Source organism: Apodemus sylvaticus, chromosome 23 (assembly GCF_947179515.1).
Source record: "Apodemus sylvaticus chromosome 23, mApoSyl1.1, whole genome shotgun sequence".
Lineage (NCBI taxonomy): Eukaryota > Metazoa > Chordata > Mammalia > Rodentia > Muridae > Apodemus > Apodemus sylvaticus.
In genome coordinates, this window is record NC_067494.1 from 34393506 (window position 1) to 34416814 (window position 23309).

A 23309-nucleotide genomic window follows, 5' to 3' on the forward strand; every position below is an offset into this window, starting at 1 on the left:
ATTTCTATCTGTAAAATGAGCATCCCTTGAAACCTGACTCATCGATATTACTCCTTTGGGCCTTATAACCACAGAGGATTAGCTCATGCAGACACCTGAGCCTTCTTGGCCAGGTGCTTTAAATATCATTATGCCTATTTATAAATGATCTCAGCGGTTTTTCTTAATCTGATACTAAAAGTCATTTTCTGGATTTGAAGTTTTAATCTTAGTTGGATAAAAGGTTCATGAGGGGACATTTTATTCAATACTATCTTGCCTCAGAGGCATCTGGGTGTGAAGAACAAGGTTAATGGCTTTATAAACGAATGTCCCCACAAGGTATTGTGTGGATCTCTAGTGTGTTAGCTATGCCGAGTTCCTGGAAGGATGGGACTGAGAAAGAAAGGTGGATGGAAATGATTGTTGACCAAAGCCTTTGCTTCCTGTCAGCTAGCTAGCTCTAGAAGTGTCAACTGTAGATTGCTACGGTCTTATACAGTTCTGCTCACCGCTCCGTTAAGACTCACATTTTTTGTGAGGGTGGCACAGGGGTCAGTACATCGAGTGTCTGAGTGACTTTCTGCCACAGTGAAGAAATACCCAAGGAAGTTAAAACTGACCAAGAGGGGGGAAATCATTTTGGCTTCCTGTTTTATGGACTTCAGTCTAAGACTGGGGCATTCACTGCTTTGGGTCTCAGGTACGTGGGTGTGCCAACTAGCTAGGACCAAAGCATGAGAAGGAATGGGACGTTCATCTGCTGCTGAGAAGCAAAAGGAACAGGAGGGGCTCGTCCTATAATCCATTCAGGGAGTATGGGAGTACGCGCCTCCCCCTCCCCCCCCGCCCCCATAACTTGAGGTCCTCCCAGTCCTACTCCTAAAGGCCTGTGGTACCCTCCCAGAACACCACCCTGGGGGGTGTGCTCAGCAGTCAGGCAGAGGAAGTGTGTTCTCCTGGCTTAGAACTTGCTCTGGGCGAGCAAGGCGGTTGAGCAAGTAAACGCTGTTGTCGCACAAGCCCGGCGCCCTGAGTTTGATTCCCTGGAGCTGACAGAGAAGTTGAGGGAGGGAACCGACTCTCCATGGTTGTCCTCCACATGCGCACACACACACAGAAACACAGGGAAACAGACAGTCGACACAGGACAACTTGAAGTTGTTTTTCCTTGGAGGCTCTCTTGGTGTACACAGTGAGGTTCAGGCTAACCGTCTCAAAAACAAACAAACAAACAAACAATTTCCCCCCATTTGTGCCTATACTTTTGAGTTTTTGTCAGATTGTTACTGCTATTTGAATGTCTGTATAATAGAGTACGTTCATTATTCAGGTGAGCGCTGGATTAAAGGCAGGTAGCACTGTGCATGGCTGCTTTAAGACATCTTTAAATTTTTTAAATTACATCTTGTTCTTGTGTGTGTGTGTGTGTGTGCTCATATAGAACTCACTTCAGTTGATATTCTTTTCCACCATGTGAGTCTGAGGGAACTTAGGTCATTAGGCTTGAGAGCAAGTGGGGTTTTTTTTTTTTTTGGTTTTGTTTTTTGTTTTTTGTTTTGTTTTGGCTGAGCTGTCTTGACTTGCAGCTTTGATGTATCTTAACTTAGGTGTGTCACGTTTAGAAAAGCGCCAAGCGTGCAGTCATTCCCTCATGCGGTCATCCCCTCTCCGTGCGTGAACGAAACTCTAGAGCAGATGATGTAGAGACAGACATTTATCATGCTCCTAGTCTGAGCGTTTTCAACAACTCCTGAGGCCTCTCCTTGGCTTGTAGATGATTGCGTTCTTGCTATCCCTGCACCGTCTTTCCTTTCTACATCCCTGGATGTCTTTAATTGTCCAGATTTCATCTCATGAGGTCACCAGATGATTTGGGTTAGAGCCCGCCTTAAGTGACCTCATTTTTAAACCCTTTGTTTGTTTAGGCTTTTTTTATTTTATATTTTATTTTATTTTTAAAGACTCCCCGAGTTGCCCATGCTAGCCTTGAACTCGCACTTGAACTTGTTCTATAGCCCAAGCTAGCCTTGGACTCTAGGTAGAGCTATTGGCTATTTTAAGGCCCTTTCCCTTCAGAGCCTAGGGCTGTGACTCACCTGCAGTGCTTAGCTAGCATGCAGAAGCCCTGGGCTCTCTCCCTAAAACTACAGTAAACTGGGGTACGGTGACACAGGAGAGAGTGAAAAGGGGGGGTCAGAAGTTCAAGGTCACCCTTAACCACATTTGCCCATTCAGGGCCAAGTCACACTTTGTGAGACCTTGTCTCTAAAAATGGGGGTGGAGCGGAAGAAGGGGTGCTCTATCCAATGAGGTACCAGGTAGACAGAAGGGCAGTTAGCTTCGCATCCGGTGATTGTTGGATTGGAAAGTCAAGTTTGGGACCAAGAAGACTGAGTAGGAGAGAGTTACAGGGCTGTTGTGTCAGGACCCTGCATGCTATAGCTGCTTCTTCTGGGGAGTATGTTTTCCTTAAAAGGAGGCCTGAGACTCTGCCTGTTTCCGGGGGCTGACTTCTGTGCCTGCAGAGCAAGCTCACCTCCCTTTAGGGGCAGCCCTCTAAGTATTTGCAAACATCAGTCATGCCCCGCTTTCATCTTTCCTAATATCTCCCGGGAAAAGAAGCTGCCTGGCATTAAAAGAGAAAATCGCCAGGACTTACGTGTATTTCCAAGAGGAATGTGCCTCATGGAAGCCCGCCAAAAGTAACTGGATTTCACTATTACGAGTTCTCGGTTTTAAGTTTATTTCTCACTCTCTCTAAAAACGGAAGAATAAAGCCAGGCGTGGGGCTGCGTGCCTGCGTGCCTGCAACCCACAGCACTTGAGAGGTAAACTTGGGAACAACAGTTCAAGGTCCCGTTCCGCACTAACCTGGGTTACACCTCCACCCTATCTGTAGTGGTTTGAATATGCTTGGCCCAGGGAGTGGCACCATTAGGAGGTGTGGCCTTGTTGGAGTGGGTGTGCCATTGTAGGTGTGGGCTTTAAGATCCTCATCCTAGTTGCCTGGAAGTCAGTCTTCTCTGGTTGGCCTGCAGATGAAGATGTAGAACTCTCAGCTCCTCCTGCACCACGCCTGCCTGGATGCTGCCAGGTTCCCACCTTGATGATAATGGACTGAACCTCTGAACCTGTAAGCCAGCCCTGGTTAAATGTTGTCCTGATAAGAGTTGCCTTGGTCATAGTGTCTGTGTGCAGCTGCAAAACCCTAACCAAGACACTATTTTAAAACTAAACAAACAAATGTACTGGGGAGGTAGTTCAGATGGTAAACATGCCGGTGGACTTCAGTACAGTCTCCCAGAACCTATATTTAAAAAGCCAAGTGTGGTTTAGAGCGTGCTTATAATCCTGATGCAGGAGAAGCCAAGGTAAGAGGGTCCCTAGGGTTTGGTGGCCAGCCGGTCTACTCTGCTTGTTCTAGGCCAGTGAGAGACCCTGTGTTTTAAATTACATTTTTTTAAACTTTATTTTAGGTGTGTGGATGTTTTGCCTGCATGTCTGTATAGCATGTAGGTGCTGAGAACCGAACCCGGGTCCTCTACAAGAGTAGCTAGTGCTCTTAACTGCTGAGCCATCTTTCCAGCCCCAGATCTGGCAATTAAAAAAAAACCCTGTTATTATTACACTTAGCCTCTCTCTCTCACACCCCTTCTGTGTGTGTGTGTGTGTGTGGCAATTTACAGCAGTCGGCTCTCTCCACCAAGTGGGGTACAAGAATCTAGGTAAAGTCATCAGATTTAGCAGTGAGTTCCTTTACCTTCTGAAAGCCATCTTGCCAGCTCCTAAAGGTGACTTTTCAGAACTCTTGGCTAGCGTGCACGAGCCCCCAGTACAAGCACAAACAACATATCCCAAAAGTCAATCAAGCGTCTCCAGCCTCAGTGAAGCCTCTCACCAGGTCCTTGCCATGATCGAATGCTAACTCCAGACCTCGGGCCTTCAGAGAAGAGAGAAATGAGCCCTGGCTGTCTGGGAGCTGGGTGCCAGGTTTGTGGTGCGTTGTGTGGTTGCCCGGGCGACTGAGATAGTCAGTGAACGAAACTTTTAAAGAAGTGTATCGTTTCATCGCGACGGGCAAATCCTGGCTCTGAGCGTTCCCCTCGCCGGGTTAATTTCCGCTCACTGTGTTCAGACACATTGGGATTCCATCAGGGTCAGTATGATGGATGTGCTGTTGTCATCCTGCTGTTATCCAGACCCTAATCCCTCGTGTGCTTCCTGGAGGCCTCAGCCTCCTGAAGCTCACAGAAAAGAATCTCCAGGATCCATTTCCACTTGATAAGCTGTCAGCTAGACATGCAGGCAGCTCACCTGGGGGCCGATCGTTCCCCACTTGTCTCAGTCCTGCTCTGTTGCTGTGCAGAGACGGCGTGACCCACGCAACTCTTATAAAAGAAACCATCTAGCTGGGGACTCGCTTACAGGTTCAGAGCATTAGTCCTTTATCGGCATGGCAGGGGCATGGAGGGACCATGGTGGTCCTCCTGGTGCTGGAGCAGTAGCTTATAGTTAGTTACATCCTGATCTAGGAGGGGGGAGAGAGAGAGAGAGAAAGGGAGGGAGGGAGGGCAAAGAGGAGACTGGGCAGGATGTGTGCTTTTGAAACTACCAAGCCCACTCCTACTGTCATACTTCCTCTGACAAGGCCACGCCCACTCCAGAAAAGCCACACCCCCTAATCCTTCTCAAATAGTGCCACTCCCTGAAGCCTAAGCATACATATATATGTTCTGGAAGGTTTGAGGCTGCTTATGTGTGGGGTTTGGGGCCCACACTCTTGGTAACATAGATCCCGCTGTCACGGAGAATCAGTGAGTCAAGTGTTCGCTCTGCATGCAAGCATGAAAAACACAGTTGGGATCTCCAGCCCCGACATAAAAGCTTTGTCTATACTCCCAGCACTGGGAGGGTAGAGACAGACAGATCCTGAGGTCTTGCTAGCCAGACAGTCTAGCTGAAAGGACAGAATCCTAGGTCACCGAGAGGCCCTGTCTCAGAAATATGGTGGAGAGCAGTATAGACAGCAGACACTCGCCTCTGACCTACACACACACACACACAGGTAGGTGCACACACATAAACATATATACACACACACACAGGTGTGCTCACACACAGGTAGGTGCACACACACACACAAACCCATACAAAACACAGTATCATAGTAAACAAACACTTTCTAAAGACACACATGCTACACAGCATTTAGGATTCCATCAAAAATATACCATTCAGCCGGACAGTGGTGGTACACGCCTGTAATCTCAGCACTTGTGGGAGGCAGAGGCAGGTGGATTTCTGAGTTCAAGGCCAGCCTGGTCTACAGAGTGAGTTCCAGGACAGCCAGGGCTACACAGAGAAACCCTGTCTCGAAAAACCAATATATATATATATACCATTCATTTTCTGGTTTCACTCTGAATAACTTGTGGGCTTGGCTCGCACCTTTAATCCCAGCATTCGGGAGGCAGAGACAGGCAGATCTGTGAGCTCAGGTGTTCTGTTAGCTGCCTGAGGGAGCTGGCAAGGAAGCTTAGATCCTCTGAGGGAGCCGCAGGCACTCTCGACCGCTGGCCTGTCCTCCAGCCCGCCTTCAGATTGTTTTTTTTTTTTTAAGTTTTATTTACTTATTATATATAAGAACACTGTAGCTGTCTTCAGACACTCCAGAAGAGGGCATCAGACCTCATTACAGATGGTTGTGAGCCACCATGTGGTTGCTGGGATTTGAACTCAGGACCTTTGGAAGAGCAGACAATGCCCTTAAAGGCTGAGCCATCTCTCCAGCCCCCAGATTGGGTTTTTACTCTTCATTTTCCTCCGTGCTTTTGAAGTGTTTTAAAATTTCATGCTTTTCAGATTATTTATTTGGATTTTAAAAACTTAAATAACCATATCTGTGTTAACATAGCCAATGCATCTGGACCATAAAATTCAATTAGCTAGTGCTCTCACTGCATAGGGCAGAGACCTGAATGCCCAGAGCTCAGTAGAACCAGCTATCCTGCCGATAGTTTTGTCAGTATCCTTTCAGATATTCAGTATAGCCTTTAGTCCTTGCACTCGAGAAGTAGAGACCCGCAGATCCCTGAGTTCTAAGCCAGCCTGGTCTACAGAGCAAGTTCCAGGACAGTCAGGGCTATACAGAGAGACCCAGTCTAATATTGGTTATACATAGTACATCCTCTGGAGCTGCAGATTCCACACCTAATCAGTCAACCATAGGATCAACTAACCTTGAATCAATCTGTGTGTGTGTGTGTGTGTGTGTGTGTGTGTGTGTATGTGTATGTGTGTGTGCATGCATACATGCGTGTGTGTGTGTGTGCGCGCGCGCGCTCGCGCATGTGTGTGCGCGTGTGTGTGTGTATGCATGCGTGTGTACGTGTGTGTGTGTGCATGTGTGTGCGTGCATGCGTGTCCTTACACCTGTGCTAGGCTGGAATACTCTCTAAACATGCAGACATTTTCTCCTGCTATTATTGCTAGGTAATACAGAACGGCTACTGTTAACCCTGGAACGATTTGTGTTCTATTGGGTATTGCGAGTAACTCAGGAGTGATTTAAAGTTTACTGTTAAGATCAGGCATGGAGACTCACATTTCTGTAATTCCAGCGCTGGGGAAGTCAAATCAGGAAAGCCGAGACTGGAGGCTAACCTGGGCTATGTACAGTAAGACCCTATCTCAAAACAAACAGAAACACACAAACGGCCAGATAGAGTTGTGCATGTGTGTTAATTCCAGCACTTAGGAGACAGAGATGGGAAAATGAGGAATTCAAGGCCAGCCTGGGATATTCAAGACACTATTCAGAACAGACAAACAGGAAGGCACCAAAGCAGTGGAAAGGTCAGTGTGTAGTCATCCTGCAGTTGTCGGTGGTGCCTTGCTCTGTGCATCGTCCAGTGCAAGGCTGTGCTGCATAAATGGAGGCGGCCGAAGATGACAGCCCCCGGGCACTATCCCCGTACCCCAAAGGATCTTGGGAACCTTTCTCTGCTCCCAAGCAGCAGTGTGCCCTAGACCACAACGTCCACAGCTGATACTAGCAGGGACTGACTGCCCCCAGAACGAGATCTCTCAGCGAGTCGCAGGCCTATGGGAAGCATTTCCTTTCCACGTGTGATCCGCCTCCCCTCACTCTGGTTTTCTTTAGGTGTGTTATGTCTGTGTGTCATTTTTTTTTACATCGTGACAAAGTTGTTTTATCGTAGCTTTTTGTGGTTTGGGGTTTTTTTGTTTGTCTGTTTATTTTTGTTTTTTGTTTTGTTTTGTTTGGTTTTTGTTGTTGTTGGGTTTTTTTGGGGGGGGGGTTTCAAGACAGGGTTTCTCTGTGTAGCCCTGGCTGTCCTGGAACTTACTCTGTAGACCAGACTGGCCTCGAACTCAGAGATCCGCCTGCCTCTGCCTCCCAAGTGCTGGGATTACAGGCATGCACCACCACCGCCCGACTTGGTTTGGGGTTGTTAAGATTTGATCTTGTTAGATAGTCTTGGTTGGGCTAGGATTTGATATGTAGCCTAGGCTGGCCTCAAAGATGGCTATCCTCCTGCCTCTCAGCCTTCTGGGCTGTAAACCTGGGATTTACAGGTGTAAAGCAAGTCCCGGCTACTTTCACCACTTTTAAATTTTTAAGTTTTATTCTTTGTATATGGGTGTTTGGCCTGCATATATACCTGTGGTATGTGTGTGTGTGTGTCTTTGTCTGTCTGTGTCTGTCTCTGTTTCTGTCTGTCTCTGTGTGTGTGTCTGTCTCTCTGTGTGTGTGTGTGTGTGTGTCTCTCTCTTTCTCTCTGTGTATGTCTGTCTGTCTCTGTGTGTATGTGTCTGTGTGTGTGTGTGTGTGTGTGTGCACGCGCACGCACATGCCTGATTATTTTCAGAGGCCTGGAGAGGACACCTGTCAGGTTCTCTGGAACTAGAGTTATTGACAATTGTGCGCAGCCTCATGGGCTGTGAGAACTGAACCTGGATCCTCTCTGCAAGAGCAGTCAGTGCTCTTAAGCTCTGAGCCACCCCTCCAGCCCCTACACACTCCATTTTAATCACTACTATTTCCTTACACAGAGCTGCTATACTTGTTGAAGCCTGTGTCCGTTGGTGGGCACACTAAAGTTGTCTTTAAAGACACAACTTTAAACTGTGTGCCTGACGTCCTGTCCAGGTCCTCCTCTGATTGTGTGTTCTCATGGCTTGTGGGTGTGTATTTGATGCTGGGTCGTCTGGCAGCCGTGTTAGGCTTTGGGGAACATCCCAGGCGCCTTGCACAGCAGTTTCCCCTGCTGCCAGCAGTAGCTTCTTCATGGTGATGTTGTCATTTGGTTATTAGCACCCCAGTGGCTGTGAAGTGGTTTTAATTTGCATATTTACAATGGATAATGATGTTGAACATCTTTTCATCAGTTTATTAACATTTATCTCAAAGATCTTTTTTTAAAAAAAAATTTAAAAAAGAACTTTTCTTCTGCCCAAACGTGCTTTTACTTCCAGCACTCAGGAGGCAGAGGCAGATGGATCTCTGAGTTCAAGGCTAGCCTGGTCTACAGAGCAAGTTCCAGGACAGCCAGGGCTACACACAAGAAACCCTGTCTCAACAAACCAAACCAACCAATCAAACACCTTTTCTTTGGAGATTTTCTTTACTTTCGTTTTATGTGTGTAAGTGTTTGCCTTAATGTCTGTCTGTGGCTGCATCGCCAGAAGAGGTTTAAAGGTGGGTCTCCAGTTGCAGAGGGTCGTGAGTCACCATCTAGGTTCTGGAATTGAACCTTGGTCCTTCCAAAGAGCAGCCAGTACTCTTAGCTCAGCTATCCCAACAATCCCCTCTTTTCAGGTTATGTGTATATTTGTGGCTATGTGCATTATGTGAGTGTGGGTTTTCTCCCAAGTACAGAAGGGGGTACCAGATCCCCTGGGGCTGGAGTTATGGTTGTTGTAAGCCACCCAAGACGCCACTTCTTTGCTTATTTGAAACACAGTCCAATAGCTTCCCTAACCCTGAGGGTAGCCTTGAACTCCTGATCTTCCTCTACCCTCCAAGTGCTACTATTACAGGTGCGCTGTTATACCCACCTCTGTGTATGTTCTTTAGCCAAATATCTGCTGTCCCGTTACTTTATTTATTTGTTTGTTTTTTGTTTTGTTTTTGTTTTGGGGGGGTTGGTTTTTTGGGGTATTTTTTTTTTGGTTGGTTTATTTTGGGGGGGTTGGGTTTGGTTTTTTTTTGGATTTGTTTTTTTTTTCAAGGCAGGGTTTCTCTGTATAGCCCTGGCTGTCCTGGAACTTATTCTGTAGACCAGGCTGACTTGGGAACTCAGAAATCCACCTGCCTCTGCCTCCCGAAAGTGCTGGGATTACAGCTGTGCGCCACCACTGCCCGGCTATTTGTTTGTTTTTGAGACAGTGTCTCATGTAGCTCATGCAGCGTCTCATGGAGACTTTGAGGTTGGCCTCAAGGTCATTATGTAGCTGAAACTAGCCTTGAACTATCGATCTGCTTCTGTCCTCAGTGATGGAATCATACATGCACTCCATCCCTGGCTGCCCCTGTTCCTTCTGAGACTGTTATTACAAAGCTCTTAAGATGCACTTAGAAATCCTTTCTTGCGTGTAATCTCTGTACGAGCATTTCTGGTTAGCATCTCTAGCTCTCCCCTGCTGTCCTGGGCCTCCGAACATTAACAGTAGTTAACAGTGGCTATAGGGAACCCACCCATGAGTCCCCGAGTCCCATGGGTCCCCACGTCGTGCTTTCTGGGCATCCCCAGGATGTTGCTTCTTTGCGTTCAACACTGGGGAGTCCCCACTCTTTTTGTAGGCCAGCTCTATACCCCTACCCCATTCCCCCGGGCGGCTGCCACTCACGACTAAGAGTCCTAAGGCCATAGTATCTAATTGTCCCCCTCCCCCCCTCCCGTGGGTTCAGGCACAACAAAACTGGAACATGATCTTGGTAAATATTTGTCGATCGAATCCTGCAGATTTAAGAAACATCCCCACGCCATCTTCCACCCAGTGATGGGCATATAGTCTGCCGTTTTTCTCTGGGTGGTGATGCCTGGCTCTAAAACGACTCACTTAACACAAGTACAAAGGAGGAGATGGCAAAGGAAGGTCGCCTGAGTTTGTAGTGACCCTTCTGTCTGACCTTTCCTTCTGCGTTTGCCCTGATTGATGGTTTTCCATTTTAAGGCGGTCCCCAGAGGAACTTGCTGACAGCCACGACATATACTCCCTGGCCTTCCTTGCACAGGGAGAGAGCGATCCCAGAGACCTGTGTGCAGGGAGAGTAGGCCTCTAGCCTGGCATCCATTGCTCCGCCTTCGAGCCTTAGCTGCCTCCCTTTGAGCCTTATTTGAGGAGCGAATTGCTACCTGTGTGTCATGAAAGCAAAGATCTTGCCTGAGACCTTTTAAAAAAGAGTGTTTTGTGTCAGAATTTTGTATCTGGTGCATTTTCCCCTTAGCTATCTCAGTGACATCACTATTATTAGAATTTGGGCTCAGAAGGGAAGGTGTTGCAGATGCAGTCAGGTAAACCCCGAATCCTCAGAGGGGCGGAGCGGCAGCCATGTGCTGTCCACAACTGAGCGCTGGGAAGTGATTCTGTCTTCTTAGTTCCCTGGGGCGCTCTGGGGAAGTGTCTAGTTTAATGTGGACCGCTGATGCTGCACCTCCGGGCTTCTTATCCACGATCTTCACAGCCGGAATAGATGGTGGGAAGAGAGATTGCTGGGCTATCTGAAACCCCACCTACTGAGGGCAAATGTCTGCTCCCAGATCTTAACCAATCAGAATAAGACCCATAGCCTGGCTTGCCTAGACTCTCAGCCAGGTTGGGTGTTGGCTGGGGTCTGTGTCTCGCTGATTGCCTGGGAGGATTTGGCCCTTTCTTCTTTTTGGGTCGGAATGTGGTGCGTCGCGCCCCCTGGTGGCAAGAAGCAGCAACCATACAATCGTAGTCAATGTCTGACCAAATCTTTCTTTGATTCCGCACCCTCAATGTCGCTTGTGTTTGCAAACTCTTTCCCCGCACCGATCTCGCCGCTACAGTTCCCTAAGTAGTCATGAACAAGGCCTTCAGGTCTTATTTTGGAGTAGGGAGAGATTGTTCGCTCCAACATGCCGGTGCCTAATGGACCTATCCTAACGAAGACCCTGCTCATTTATTATTGTGTCTTTGTAGAGAAACGATCTCAAGATTAACGGAAAAGAAATATCAGGCCGCCTGCATTTTTTAATGCAGCTGCTTTATTCGCTCTAGGCTCGTACGTTAGAGGCAGGAGGATGTTTGGGAAGTTTCAACGAAATGTTTAGCTCATTTCTACCACGAAAAGAGGAGAGACCCAAGGGTCAGATATTTCTGCTTTTTAAAAAGTTTTCTTGGCTAAATGTTGAAGATAGTTGGCTTTGGGGCGACCCTTTGCAAAAGGCCTAGGAATCAGGACCGCAGGAGAGTTGTGGGTCTTTACGCCGGCCGCTGTGTAGGAAACGGTTGGCAATATATAAAATATATTAAAAAGGAAATGCACCTCATCCACCTTTAAACCAACTAAAGGACACCGAACACGGCGTTAAAAATCGGAGAATTTAATATCTGTGTAGTTATTGCCTTTACATAATTTTAAAAGTTTGAGATGCAGGAGTAAGTGCCAGGGATGAAGTCACTGCTTGGATCCAATTTTGATGCTCGGGGTCTGGCTCAACCAGGAGACTTAAAAACTTCCTCCGGGGTCGCTAAAGACCAGGCACTGAGAGCAGCCCTGTAAAATGGGGCACGTGACTGCCCCGAGGTGCAGCCAAGTCCGGACAGAGGTGTGGGCGGTCGGGCTGTGGGCGAGGCCTGGGGCATGGGCGGGGCATGGGGCGTGGGCGGGGCCGTCCTATAATTAGCCGGAGCAGCGCTTCTCCAGCGCACATTGCTGCACCTCTTGGGCTGGAGCGGCTCCTTGATGCTCTGGGGGTAAACAGGGCTGCGTTCCTTCTCTTCACATCGACACCTTGCTGGGTTGGCAAGGGAGGAGACAGAGGAGAAAGAGACTTACTGCTGTAGGAGGCTGAAGACTGTTATTAAACATGCTGGGGACCATTACCATCACAGGTAAGACTTTGGTGACTTTTTCTTCCTGCTGATGTGACTCTGGAAGAAGAAGAGTCTCAAGAGGTGAGCCATGTGTGGCTGGAATTGTATTGGCTTTTCAATAATCTCTCCCTGCACTTTCACTGGGAGAACATTCCGCAGTCCCTCAGGAACCGATGGACCGTGCGTTTTATTTTTATTTAAACCGAAATCTTCCTGGAAGTGCTCACAGGACAATGCATCTGGTTAGGAACGATAGCCTTTCCTCTTAGGGAAGTGGGGGCTGTCCTGTTGAGTGGGAGCCACAGCGGCTAGCCGAATTGAATCAGTGTTAGATTCGCTGTGGATAACCTGCCCCTGTCTGATTTTAAAAGTTCCTATGTCTGAGAAATTGCAAGCGCTTGGAGCTTCCTAGAGCTTGTTAATTAGAAAGTCGTGTATCAGACTAATAGTTTAGTTCTGACATATATGGTTGGTATCAGTAAAGCCATAGTGACAAAATCTACAGCAAGAAACGCCATTTAAGTGTTAGTAAAAAATAGTAAAAAAATTATTTTTGCTATGCTTGTTTTCTAGGAATCTACTTGTGTGAGTTGTAATGTAATGCCAACTTCTAGAGAGTGGGCAGCCTAAGCCAGGCTTTCAAACTGCATTTGCAAATCCACTAACTTGGTATTTGACAGTCTCAGCCAGTTCTACCAAGACTGGGCTATTTCAGAGACTATGTTTAATTAAGCATGCTTTCCCTTTTAATCCTGTAGAAAGTAAACTCCACTCCGCTAATTTACATTTATAAAAATGGCTGTGATTTCAATACTTGAGACCAATGCTGCCAAATCTGTTGTCTCAAAGTGGGGCATAGACTTTGCACGGCTTCCGTATTTTTCTCTGTGTGATTGTTCCCCCAAAGCCGTGTCACCCTGTGGAATTTTAAATGACTTCAAAAAGTTTAGCAGAGCTAAAAATATCTCTCACTTCCTATAGTTTAGTTTGTTTATGGCGAGGGCTCTCTCTCAGTCTGTCCGTCTGTAACTTCAGTCATCTTTCTACCGCTGGCCAGGGTAGAAATTTATGAAACCTAGAAATTAAAAATGTTGAAAAGAAAGCCAGGCAGTGGTGGTGCACACTTGTAATCCCAGCACTCTGGGAAGCAGAGGCAGGCGGATTTCTGAGTTTGAGGCCAGCCTGGTCTACAGAGTGAGTTCCAGGACAGCCAGGGCTATACAGAGAAACCCTGTCTTGAAAAAACCAAAAATCCAAAAAACAAACAAACAAAAAAAGTTGAAAAGAAATGATTAGCATTCTTCTCTCATGCCATTAGGTGTTTTGTTTAAGATTTGTTTGTAATAGTGTGCATATGTATGTGTCTGTCAGTCCGTGTGTGGATATACGCATGTGAGTATAGGTGCCTCTGAAGCCAGACATCTTGGATTCCCCTAGAACCTATAGTTACAGGCGCTTGGATATTGGGAACTGAGCTTCTAGGTTCCGGAAGAGTTGTCTATTCTCTTGACTGCAGCGCCCTCTCTCCAGACCCTGAGTCAGGGTGTCCACATGGATGTATAAACAATGCATCGAATGGGTCCTCCCCGATCTCCCTTTCTTCTGGCATCTTTTTGTTTTTTTTAAAGAGTTATTTATTATATGTAAGGACACTGTACCTGTCTTCAGACACTCCAGAAGAGGATGTCAGATCTCTCGTTACAGATGGTTGTGAGCCACCATGCGGTTGCTGGGAATTGAACTCAGGACCTCTGGAAGAGCAAGCAGTCAGTGCTCTTACCCCCTGAGCTATCTCTCCAGCTCCCATAGACTTACAAGGTCTGGACAATACCTGCTGAATTAGGATCTGACAGATTGTCCACAGTACATGTCAAGTCCATTCTAGTTTCCAATTAGCATTAACTGGGCGTAGAAACTAGAAAATTGTTGTTTGCAGCACGATAGCGAAAAGTGTCCCCTTCCATGATACACAGTGGTACTGGGATAGCCTGAGCTAACCTAGCCTAAACTGCTTCAAACTCCCTAGGTAGCCAGGGGTCACCTTTCCATACCTTCCATTTCTGGTCCTCCTGTGTGTCCTTCCCAATGCTGGGCTTATGCCTAGGACACTGCTACCACACCCAGTTTGTACAGTGCTGGGGATGGCCACCAGGGCTTTCATGAATTCCGGGCAGGGGCACTCTCCCAGCTGAGCTAGCCCAGAGCTGCTGCTTGCATCTTATTTATTACCAGGTTGTGTTCCTGGATGCATGCATTTGTGAGTGAGTGTGTGAGAGTGTGTGTGTGTGTGTGTGTGTGTGTGTGTGTGTGTGTGTGTGTGTGTACACGTGTGCCTGTATTGCCTGGTCTGCCTGTATTGCTGTGTGTTGTAGAAAGACAATTTTCCTTGCCAGTTTTCTGCAACTCAGGTCCTTAGGAGTGTTGGGCACTCCCTTGCCCTCCGACCCCCCTCGCTCTCTCCCTATGTATCCCCCTGGCTGGCCTAGACCTTGACGTGTAGATCAGGCAGGCTGGCGTTGAATTCACAGATCCCTCCTGGTGCTGGGATCTACTGCTTTTTGAATTAAGAAAATGTACCTTTCACAACTGGAGAGGTAGCTCAGCTGTTAAGAGTAAGGCCCGAGATATGATCCCAGCACCACCACCGCCCCGCTTGTTCTTTATATCTTAAAAGTAAATGGGGAATACAAGTGTGGGGACTCAGTCCTATAAATCCAGCACTTGGGAAACAGGCAGAAGGATTAACTCTGGTTTGAGGCTAGCCTGGGCTACAAAGTGTGTGTTCTTTTTTTAACAAAATTGGGGAGAGGGGGGGAAGAGCCAGTGATGTTCTTAAAAGGGGGACAAGAGCCTGTGAGATTTTAAAAAAATGTTTTAAATGTTTATTTTTTATTATTATATCTAAGTACACTGTAGCTGTCTTTAGACACACCAGAAGAGGGTGTCAGATCTCATTACAGATGGTTGTGAGCCACCATGTGGTTGCTGGGATTTGAACTCAGGACCTCTGGAAGAGCGGTCAGTGATCGTAACCCTTGAGCCATCTCTCCAGCCGGAGATTTAAATTTAAGTAAAAGAAAAACAAAACAAGACCGGGCAGTGGTGGCGCGTGCCTGTAATCCCAGCACTTGGGAGGTAGAGGCAGGGGGATTTCTGAGTTTGAGGCCAGCCTGGTCTATAAAGTGAGTTCCAGGACAGCCAGGGCTATACAGAGAAACCCTGTCTCGAAAAAAAAAAACAAATCCAAAAAGCAAACAAACAAACAAAAACAAAAAGGAAGAAGCATCTGTGCATATTGTAGACAGCTTATGATGCACGTTTCTATGCAAATTATTGGTGGGGGGGGGTAGTACCCTGCAGACAGCTGGCATCAGGGCTGCGAGGTTGGTTCTGGTCTGTGATGAGGACAGAACAGTAGTCCAAAGAGTTGAGGCACTTCGCTGGCCTCTGTTCCCGTTGACTGTGTTTTTGGTGCGTTTAGGCCTCCACTGTCCCCTAACAACTAGGAAAACCCTGATTAGTGAGCTTTCTCAGGCCATACAAGGAAGTGCCTCATAAAGGATCTCTTCTGATGGCACAGATGATGCTCTCAGGACACCCTTGCATCAAGGTGGCCAAAGAACTGCACGGCAATGTTGTCACCTGGACGGTCCTTTCCCATCTCGGTGTTAAGCCCCAGTGAGCAGCTTTTCTGCCCGGCCCTCTCTTGGCCGAGGAGCTTTGGCCGAGCCGAGTTGAGCTGGGCGTGTTTTGATAGAAAGGGTGGGTTCAGAATGCAGAGAATTCCTGGAAAGAGTCCAGGAGATCGTGGGGGAAAGTTAAACAGTTCCAGATGTCGCACACTGGAAGCCCTGCCTGGGGAGAGAGCGCTGGCTATTCCGAACCTGGAGAGTGAATAGTATAGCTTTGGTGGTGTTAGACCTTTTTTGTTTGTTTGTTGGTTTTTAAAAAGTGATGTCACGTAAACTCAATGGCGAAATTGAGATTAAAATATTAACGCTTTTGTGAACTACAAGAGAGAATTTGTTTTTAAGCTTCCAAATTGTGTGTGTGTGTGTGTTGATATCTCAGTCTCCTTAGTGTGACTGTCTCTTGACATCTGTGGGGAGTTAGTTCCAAGACCCCCTTAAAATGGGTACATTAGAGGAAAAGTGTTTTTATCCAACCTTAGCCCGTGCCATTTGCACTCTGAACACCCCTAGAGCCCTTGCACCGCCTGTAAATAGTTGTCACCCTGTTGTCTTGTCCTTCAGGAGAGGTGATGAAGAAAGAAGTTGGTGTAAGCTCAGTTTGGATGAAGCTTTTCTCCCGAAATGTTTTTTTTTTTGCTTTAAGTCTGGTTGAACATTCATCCCATCCTTAGGCCAGAAGATGGGTTGCTAGCGGGGGCGGTGTGAAGATGCCCGTGACTACCAACTTGGGCCTTTCTGGTTGAGTACCCCCATCTGGATCCTGGTGAGCCTCTGCCCCAGTATTAATGAGCATGTTGGACGGCTGAGCATCCGAGGTTTGCTTCATGAACAGCAGTTGTCCTCACAGTGGGGGGAATGCTGAGAGTGGTGTACTAAGTATTTACTGTCCACGGCGAGAGAAGGATCTCTTCCACCACTGCTTGTATTATTGATGCGTAGACTTTTAAGGGGACAAGGAAACGTACCCCAAGTCACTGTTGCTTCCAGGGACCTTTAAGCGTTTCCACTTTCTGCCTAGCGGGACAAATCTAAGGCAGATGATTCTGCAGGAGCTGGAAGCCCTCTAGACTCAACCCCGTGCACTAACTCCACACGTAGCAAAAGGATCTAAAGCCAAAACTAATAGAGGGCGGGCTCCACAGTTCAGCTGTAATCTGTGCTTAATCCCCAAAACCCATGCAGAGGTGGACGGAAGGAGCCGCTGCCCAGAGACGGCCTCTGCCTTCTGCGCATGCGTGGTGTCTCTCATGCCTCCGTGCATACATAGCACACACGCAAGGCAAACTAGAAAGAGGGAAAAATTAGTTTTTTGAGATATGATGACATGTCTGAAAGGTAAACGGTGGCCCTTATACCCAGGAAGCTTCTCCATGAATATTTTTTCTTTTTCTTTTTTTTCTTAAAGATTTATTTATTATTTTATCTAAGTACACTGCAGCTGTCTTTGGACACACCAGAAGAGGGTGTCAGATCTCTTTACAGATGGTTGTGAGCCACCACCTGGTTCCTGGGATTGGAACTCAGGACCTTCGGAAGAGCAGTCAGTGCTCTTAACCACTGAGCTATCTCTCCAGCCTGAATATTTTTTTCTTATCTGAAGGAAGATTTTATTTTATTGTTTTAAAGGTCACAGTTAAGGGCATGCAGTCCATCATGGTGGGGACACCAGCTTCTGCTGCCCATAGGGGCTCTACCCCTGAGATTGTGTGTGTGTGTGTGTGAGAGAGAGAGAGAGAGAGAGAGAGAGAGACAGACAGACAGACAGACAAATAGACAGACAGACATGGACAGGATCTCACCATGTAGTCCAGGCTGGCTTTAAATTCTCATAGATCCATCTGCTTCTGCCTCGAGGATGCTGGGATTAGACCTGTGGACCTTCCCTCCTGCTAGAAGCGAAGTGTGGTGGTTTAGGTCTTTTTCTTAACCCCCACCCCCATCCTTGCACCTTTTTATGTTCCTTTTGTTTTAAAGCATCCAACAGCTTCCCAAGCTGGGTGGCACGACAAGAGACTCATTAGTTCAAGGCTAACCTCAGCTATATGAGGAGCTGGATACCTGCAACTCCGTCAAAATCAAGCCTCTCTGTTTACTAAGCATTGTCCATGACTGCATCCTGTCTGTCTGTCTGTCTGTCTGTGAGGCTCTGGCAGCCCCATGGCTGCTGGGAATGATGTCTGGTGTGGGGAATCTCCGCTGCCAGCTAGAACTCGGGGAACGTGGGTAATTTGAAAGTTCCGAGCAGAGGTGGGCCAGTGGGAGCCAAAAGCAGGGGATGGGTCGTAAAGAATGGAATAAAAACACAGACCGAGAGGCCACACCGGGCTCACAGGGGTCAAAATGGCGAGGGACCTGCAGGCTTGCATGCTACAGAGAAAGAAGATGAGAGCCAGCTGGAGACATAGGCTTTCCTTAATGCTCCAGAAAGGCTTGTGTTGGAAATCTGCTGTTGTGTTGTTATTGTTGTTGTTGTTGTTGTTGTTGTTGTTTGAAGGCATCAGTGGAACTTGCAACTTTGCTGAGTTTGAAAGTGCACCAGACCACCCTGTGGGCTCTGGTCTTACTGATCCACAGCAGCTGGCTGGGCTACACTGCTCTCTTCTGTCAAACTCCACAATGACACTGCCTGTGAGCCCCACAGTGTAACCGCAGACAGGACCAACGAACTGCTGGGGAGGCCCCAAAACATGAGTCGTGCTACCATTATACTACACTTTGGCAAACCATTGAATGACTTAACAACAACAACAACAACAACAACAAAAAGCCCATAAATATTAATAGTGATCACCTCCACACACTGTCCTAATGGGAATCCTTGTTTCTGTAGATTACAGATAGATGGCTTTTAGAATTCAGAAAAATGAGCCAAGTACTTGGGTATGGCGTGCCTGCTTGTAGTTCTGACATTTAGGGAGTGGAGGCAGGGGCATTGCAAATCCAAGGCCAGCTTCAGCTATATAGCTAGTTCATATCAACCTCAAGATATTTGAGGCCCCCTGCTTAAAAAACAAAAGCAACACAAAACAATAAGTACATTTGTTTTTGAAAAACCAAACAAAGCCATTGAAGTTTTAAAGGCGCATAACCAGCCAGCATACTAATTCGCCGGCTGTGAATAATAGCGTTTTTAGTCAAAATGTAAAGAAGCCAATCTGAAGGCTGGGGATCTGGTTCTCTGGAACAATACAGCGGCAGGGGAATTGGGATGGGATAGCATGGCTATCTAAAACTCTGTGTCTGTGAGCCCTGGATGTCCTGTAGACCAGGCTGGCCTCATAATCAAGAGATCCCCCTACCTCTGCCTAGGACTGTGATTAAAGGTTTGAGTCGCCACTGCCTGGTTTCTTTCTCTTTGGGGGGAAGGGAAAGCAATCCTTGCCATTTTATCCACCTGTGAACCCAGCACTCAGGGACCTCACGGTGTATGAATGGAGGAATGGAGGGGAGTGTGGGGAGGGACAGAGAGGGGCTGGGGGGGGGTGAGAGGGACAGAGAGACATGAACTCACTATGTAGACAGGGCTGGCCTAGAATCTGAGATCCTACCTGCCTCCGCCTCCCAAACTCTGGGATTAAAGGCGAGCACCGCCACACCTAGCAATTTAAAATCACATTTTATGTGTGCGTAAATGCTCGTGAATGGTGCTGTACCCTAATGGAAGGTGGAGGACAGCTTGTGGGGAACTGGTTCTCTCCTTTACCCTGTGGGTCCCCAGGATTCAGGTCAACAGGATTGGCGACAGGGCCTTTCTTTACTCGCTGGCCCTAAGGAAAGACTTTGGTTTTTGGACCATTTCCTCCATGGGCCTGATGCTTTCGTGAAACCCCACCCCCACACATCCCCTTTCCTCCCAGCCTTCCTCCTCTTCTGATCTCTACCCGAGCCTTTTCCAGATCCATGACTTGGTTTTGTGACCGTTCCGTTTAACCAGGGCCTCCTGTGTTGTGTGAGCCCTGGATTGCAAGTATGCACTGAAGTCTTGTGGGGTCATCGGCAGGTACATATGGAAGGCAGCGGCTCCCCGACTCCCTCACTGTATGAATAGCAAGCCCTTTAGCCTAATAGTTTAGCCTGGAGAAATAGCCCTGCCCCCACCTCTCCCAAGCCCGCCCTTCACCTTTTGGCCCAGCTCGCCCAGCTGGTCTTTTGCAGTATCCACAAACTGTGACTTGTGGTTTTAGTGGCTGCGTATTGCAGGAAGGACTGCATTGCGCAGTCCTGGTCTAGGGTATTTTTGGTTGCTTTTATTTTATGCTGTCCTTACGTCCCCTTTGGTTCAATATTTAGGTAATGTAGCCAGAATGTGACAGGGCGGGGATGATGCTGGGAACTTCTCAGACACTGGGCCGAGTGACATTTGTCCCTTACGGGTTATTGAGCCTTTCTTCCCTCCCCCTCACTGTAGTCGTTCTTTCGGGTTTCTCGCCTGACAAACACATGCTGATCTAGCACTGTAAATACTTCTTGTCCTAACCAGTTGTCCCCTTGTTTCAAAATGATGGCCAGGTGGTCTTTGAAGTCCCTACCGGTGGATGGATAAGGGGTGTGCATTCTTTCCTTTGGCTTCAGTATAGCTGTAAGCGTGAATAAACCCCACTTTTCACACCAAAACCACCATCGTCTGCTTTACACGTGCAGTCATTTTCCTGTCCAGGTGGGAGAGCTGATGCGTCCCAACACTTACTCTTGTCTTGTGGCATTTACAGGTGTCATGTATTACAAGGACTTAACGGGATGGGGTGGGGGAAGGCCGTGCTTCTACCAGTGCCACGCCGGCCTTCAGCTATCCCAAAGTACCACACACTTGTAATTATATGTAATCATATGTTAGCTTTTATTATATAGTATGGTTTTATATGTAATGTATATTATTATTTTATTTATATGTATTGTGTATATGTATGTATGTGTGTATATATGTTTGTATGTGTGTATATATCTGTGCACGCAGTGAGCAGTTTGGGTTCAAAGAAAAGTTATCCATAATTCACAGTTTCCATGTGTTCATTGTGGTCTTCACTGTCCAAATCCTTTCCCAAAGTGCCGCCTTTGTTATGGAAGTTTGAAGACCCCCTCGCTGCACAGCCGCAGTCAGAGCGTACAGCGTGTAAGTTCCGTCCTGGTGGGGGACTGTATGTATTCTGACAAATGTCAACGCTGTGTATACTTTCAGTATATTACCAGAAAGTGTAGTGTCGCTGCCTAACACACCCCTTATTACCTATACATTCTTCCTTCTCTAATCTAAACCTACTGAGCCCAGCGGTGGTGGTGCACTCCTGTAATCCCAGCACTCTGGGGGGCAGAGGCAGGTGGATTTCTAAGTTCGAGGACAGCCAGGGCTACACAGAGAAACCCTGTCTCGGGAAAAAAAATAAAAAATAAATAAATAAAAACCAACCAAAAAACCTAAACCTACTGAATTCTATCTTGGCTACTCCTAATTTTGATCAGTTATGAAGCTGAATTGAAATCAGTGCCCAAGCCGGCAGTGGCGGCGCACGCCTGTAATCCCAGCACTTTGGGAGGCAGGCTGATTTCTGAGTTCGAGGACAGTCAGGGCTATACAGAGAAATCCTGTCTCCAAAAAACCAAATCAAAAATAAAAATAAAAAATAAAAAAGGAAAAAAAGAAATCAATGCCCAAGTACAAGGTGTGTGTGTGTGTGTGTGTGTGTGTGCATGCGCGTGTGCCAAGGATCATGATTGCAGTCTCGCAGGATACAAAATATGTTTAGTACTGTAATAAACTGCCTAGTTGTCCCCCTAGGTCGCTGTAGGGACCTTCTCCCTATGTGGCCATTTTTGAAGTTCCTGTGTCTTCTGAACCAGTTGGAGGCTCTGCCTTCAAGCTCTAAGACTGTACACGGCTATAGGAAAGGACTTGGCCCTGGAACATAACAGCACTACAGTTAGGTTCTATCAACTTAAAGTGCTTAATCCCAATCCAAAGCCACACAGAGACGTGTCCGGAGAGCCTGTGGCCATTACTTTGAGGGTTCACTAGGTAGCAGATATAGATGGTATACAGATCGGGGGAGCGCCAGAAAGCCCTCATCCTGCACTAGATCTGGGGGGTGAGGCCCCCACACGTGATTCTAGATCCTTCTGGATGGGGGGAGGGGCTTGCCTTGGTTACCTGGCCGACGGTGCCCGGCCTCTGTGACGGATGTAGCCGTCCCCAAGGGTACCCCCCTCCAACTGGGCGGCCGGCGCCTGCCCCGCGGCCGGTTGGTGCCCCGCGATGGGGCAGCCGGGAGCGGCTGGCCGGGCCTCGCGGGCCGCTGTCCCGGGCCACCAGCCACCATGCCCTGGTGGAGTAACTTATGCTGTGAGTAGTGCGCCCCCTGGCGGCCGGAGCGTGGCAGCGGCTGGGAATCGCGATTCCTCTAGAGGAGGGTGTGCGGTTCCCAGCCTTCCTGAGCGTCGCAGCAGAACGGGGCAGCAGGCATTGCTTTCCAACCCCGAGCTGTCTGCATTCCTACGTCCATTCAGCCTTGGAGAGCAAGGCCAAGCCTCCATGTGCTTGCTACACGGAGATGAGCACAGTAGAGTCTTTTCCATTTATTTATTTATTCACTCTACATCCGACCTCTTGCTCTCCCCCCCCCCCGCCCCCGCGCGCGCAGACAGCCCACTCCCTTCCGCTTTTCCTCTAAGAAAGGGGAGAGCCCCCTGGGTATCCCCTGGCACATCAAGTCATTGCAGGACTAGGCAGAGCAGCTCATTTAGGGGAACAGGATCCACAGGCAGGCAGCAGATTCAGGGACAACCCCGGCTCCAGTGTTGCCGGGAGCATAATATAGATTTTAACACAGTGGCAATGCTCGGGCTACCCCAAGAGTGGATATCACTTCTTGCCAGGCAGAAAGCACGGCCTCCAGCACCGGAGCGGTGGCTGTGCTCCCTCCCGAGCCGGGATGGAGCATAGAGGGAGGTGGACCGGGTCTCTGCGTGTGCCGACGCATCTGCATCCTCATCCGCTGTGGGTTCAAGCCCTTGATGCCGGCTTTGCAAAGGCGCGTGTGCGCCGCAGGGGTGCGCGAGGACCTTTCTGTATCCTGTTGGAACCTGGTTTAAACGGCCTTGGGCACCAAGCTTGGTAGACGCGAAGGCCAAGCTCAAGGCCCGGGCCATCAGATGTTTGATAGCTTGGCTATGCAGTAGAGGCCGAATTTTTGGAAGTGAACTTCCCTGTAAGTTCTATTCAGATTGGGGTTGGAGCGGGGGAGGTCTCCTGGGGTTGAGGCAAGAAGAGGCCGACAAAACCGCGAGTGTCTAACCGTGGAGGCAAATGGAAAGGAAGCCATGTTATAATCTGGGCTTGCATCTGGAAGAGTGTTCTTAAATAATAAGAAATTTACTTACAATTTCCTACAGGATACTGTAGACTGGTAGGCCAGTTCAGACTGCGTAAGCATTTATTTATTTATTTATTTATTTATCTATTTATTTATTTATATTTTGTATGTGTATCGGTGAGAGGGTGTCAAGAGCTTCTGGAACCGTAGCTTCAGACAGTCGTGAGCTGCCGTGTGGGTATTG

General features: G+C 47.9%; 1 protein-coding gene across 2 annotated transcripts in view; it reads left to right on the top strand.

Annotated features, from left to right (window-relative positions):
* The window catches only part of Akap12 (A-kinase anchoring protein 12), a 61587-nt gene that overhangs the window by 24259 nt on the left and 14019 nt on the right, over nucleotides 1–23309 (top strand). The window contains exon 1 of one of the 2 annotated variants that reach the window (XM_052169571.1): nucleotides 11895–12087. The exons of the other annotated variant lie outside the window; for it this stretch is intronic. Within the exon in view, the coding sequence (XP_052025531.1) occupies nucleotides 12063–12087 (25 nt within the window). The 5' untranslated portion in view covers nucleotides 11895–12062. Of the gene's footprint in view, nucleotides 1–11894; nucleotides 12088–23309 lie in introns of those variants that run through there. 2 annotated transcript variants of the gene reach the window in all.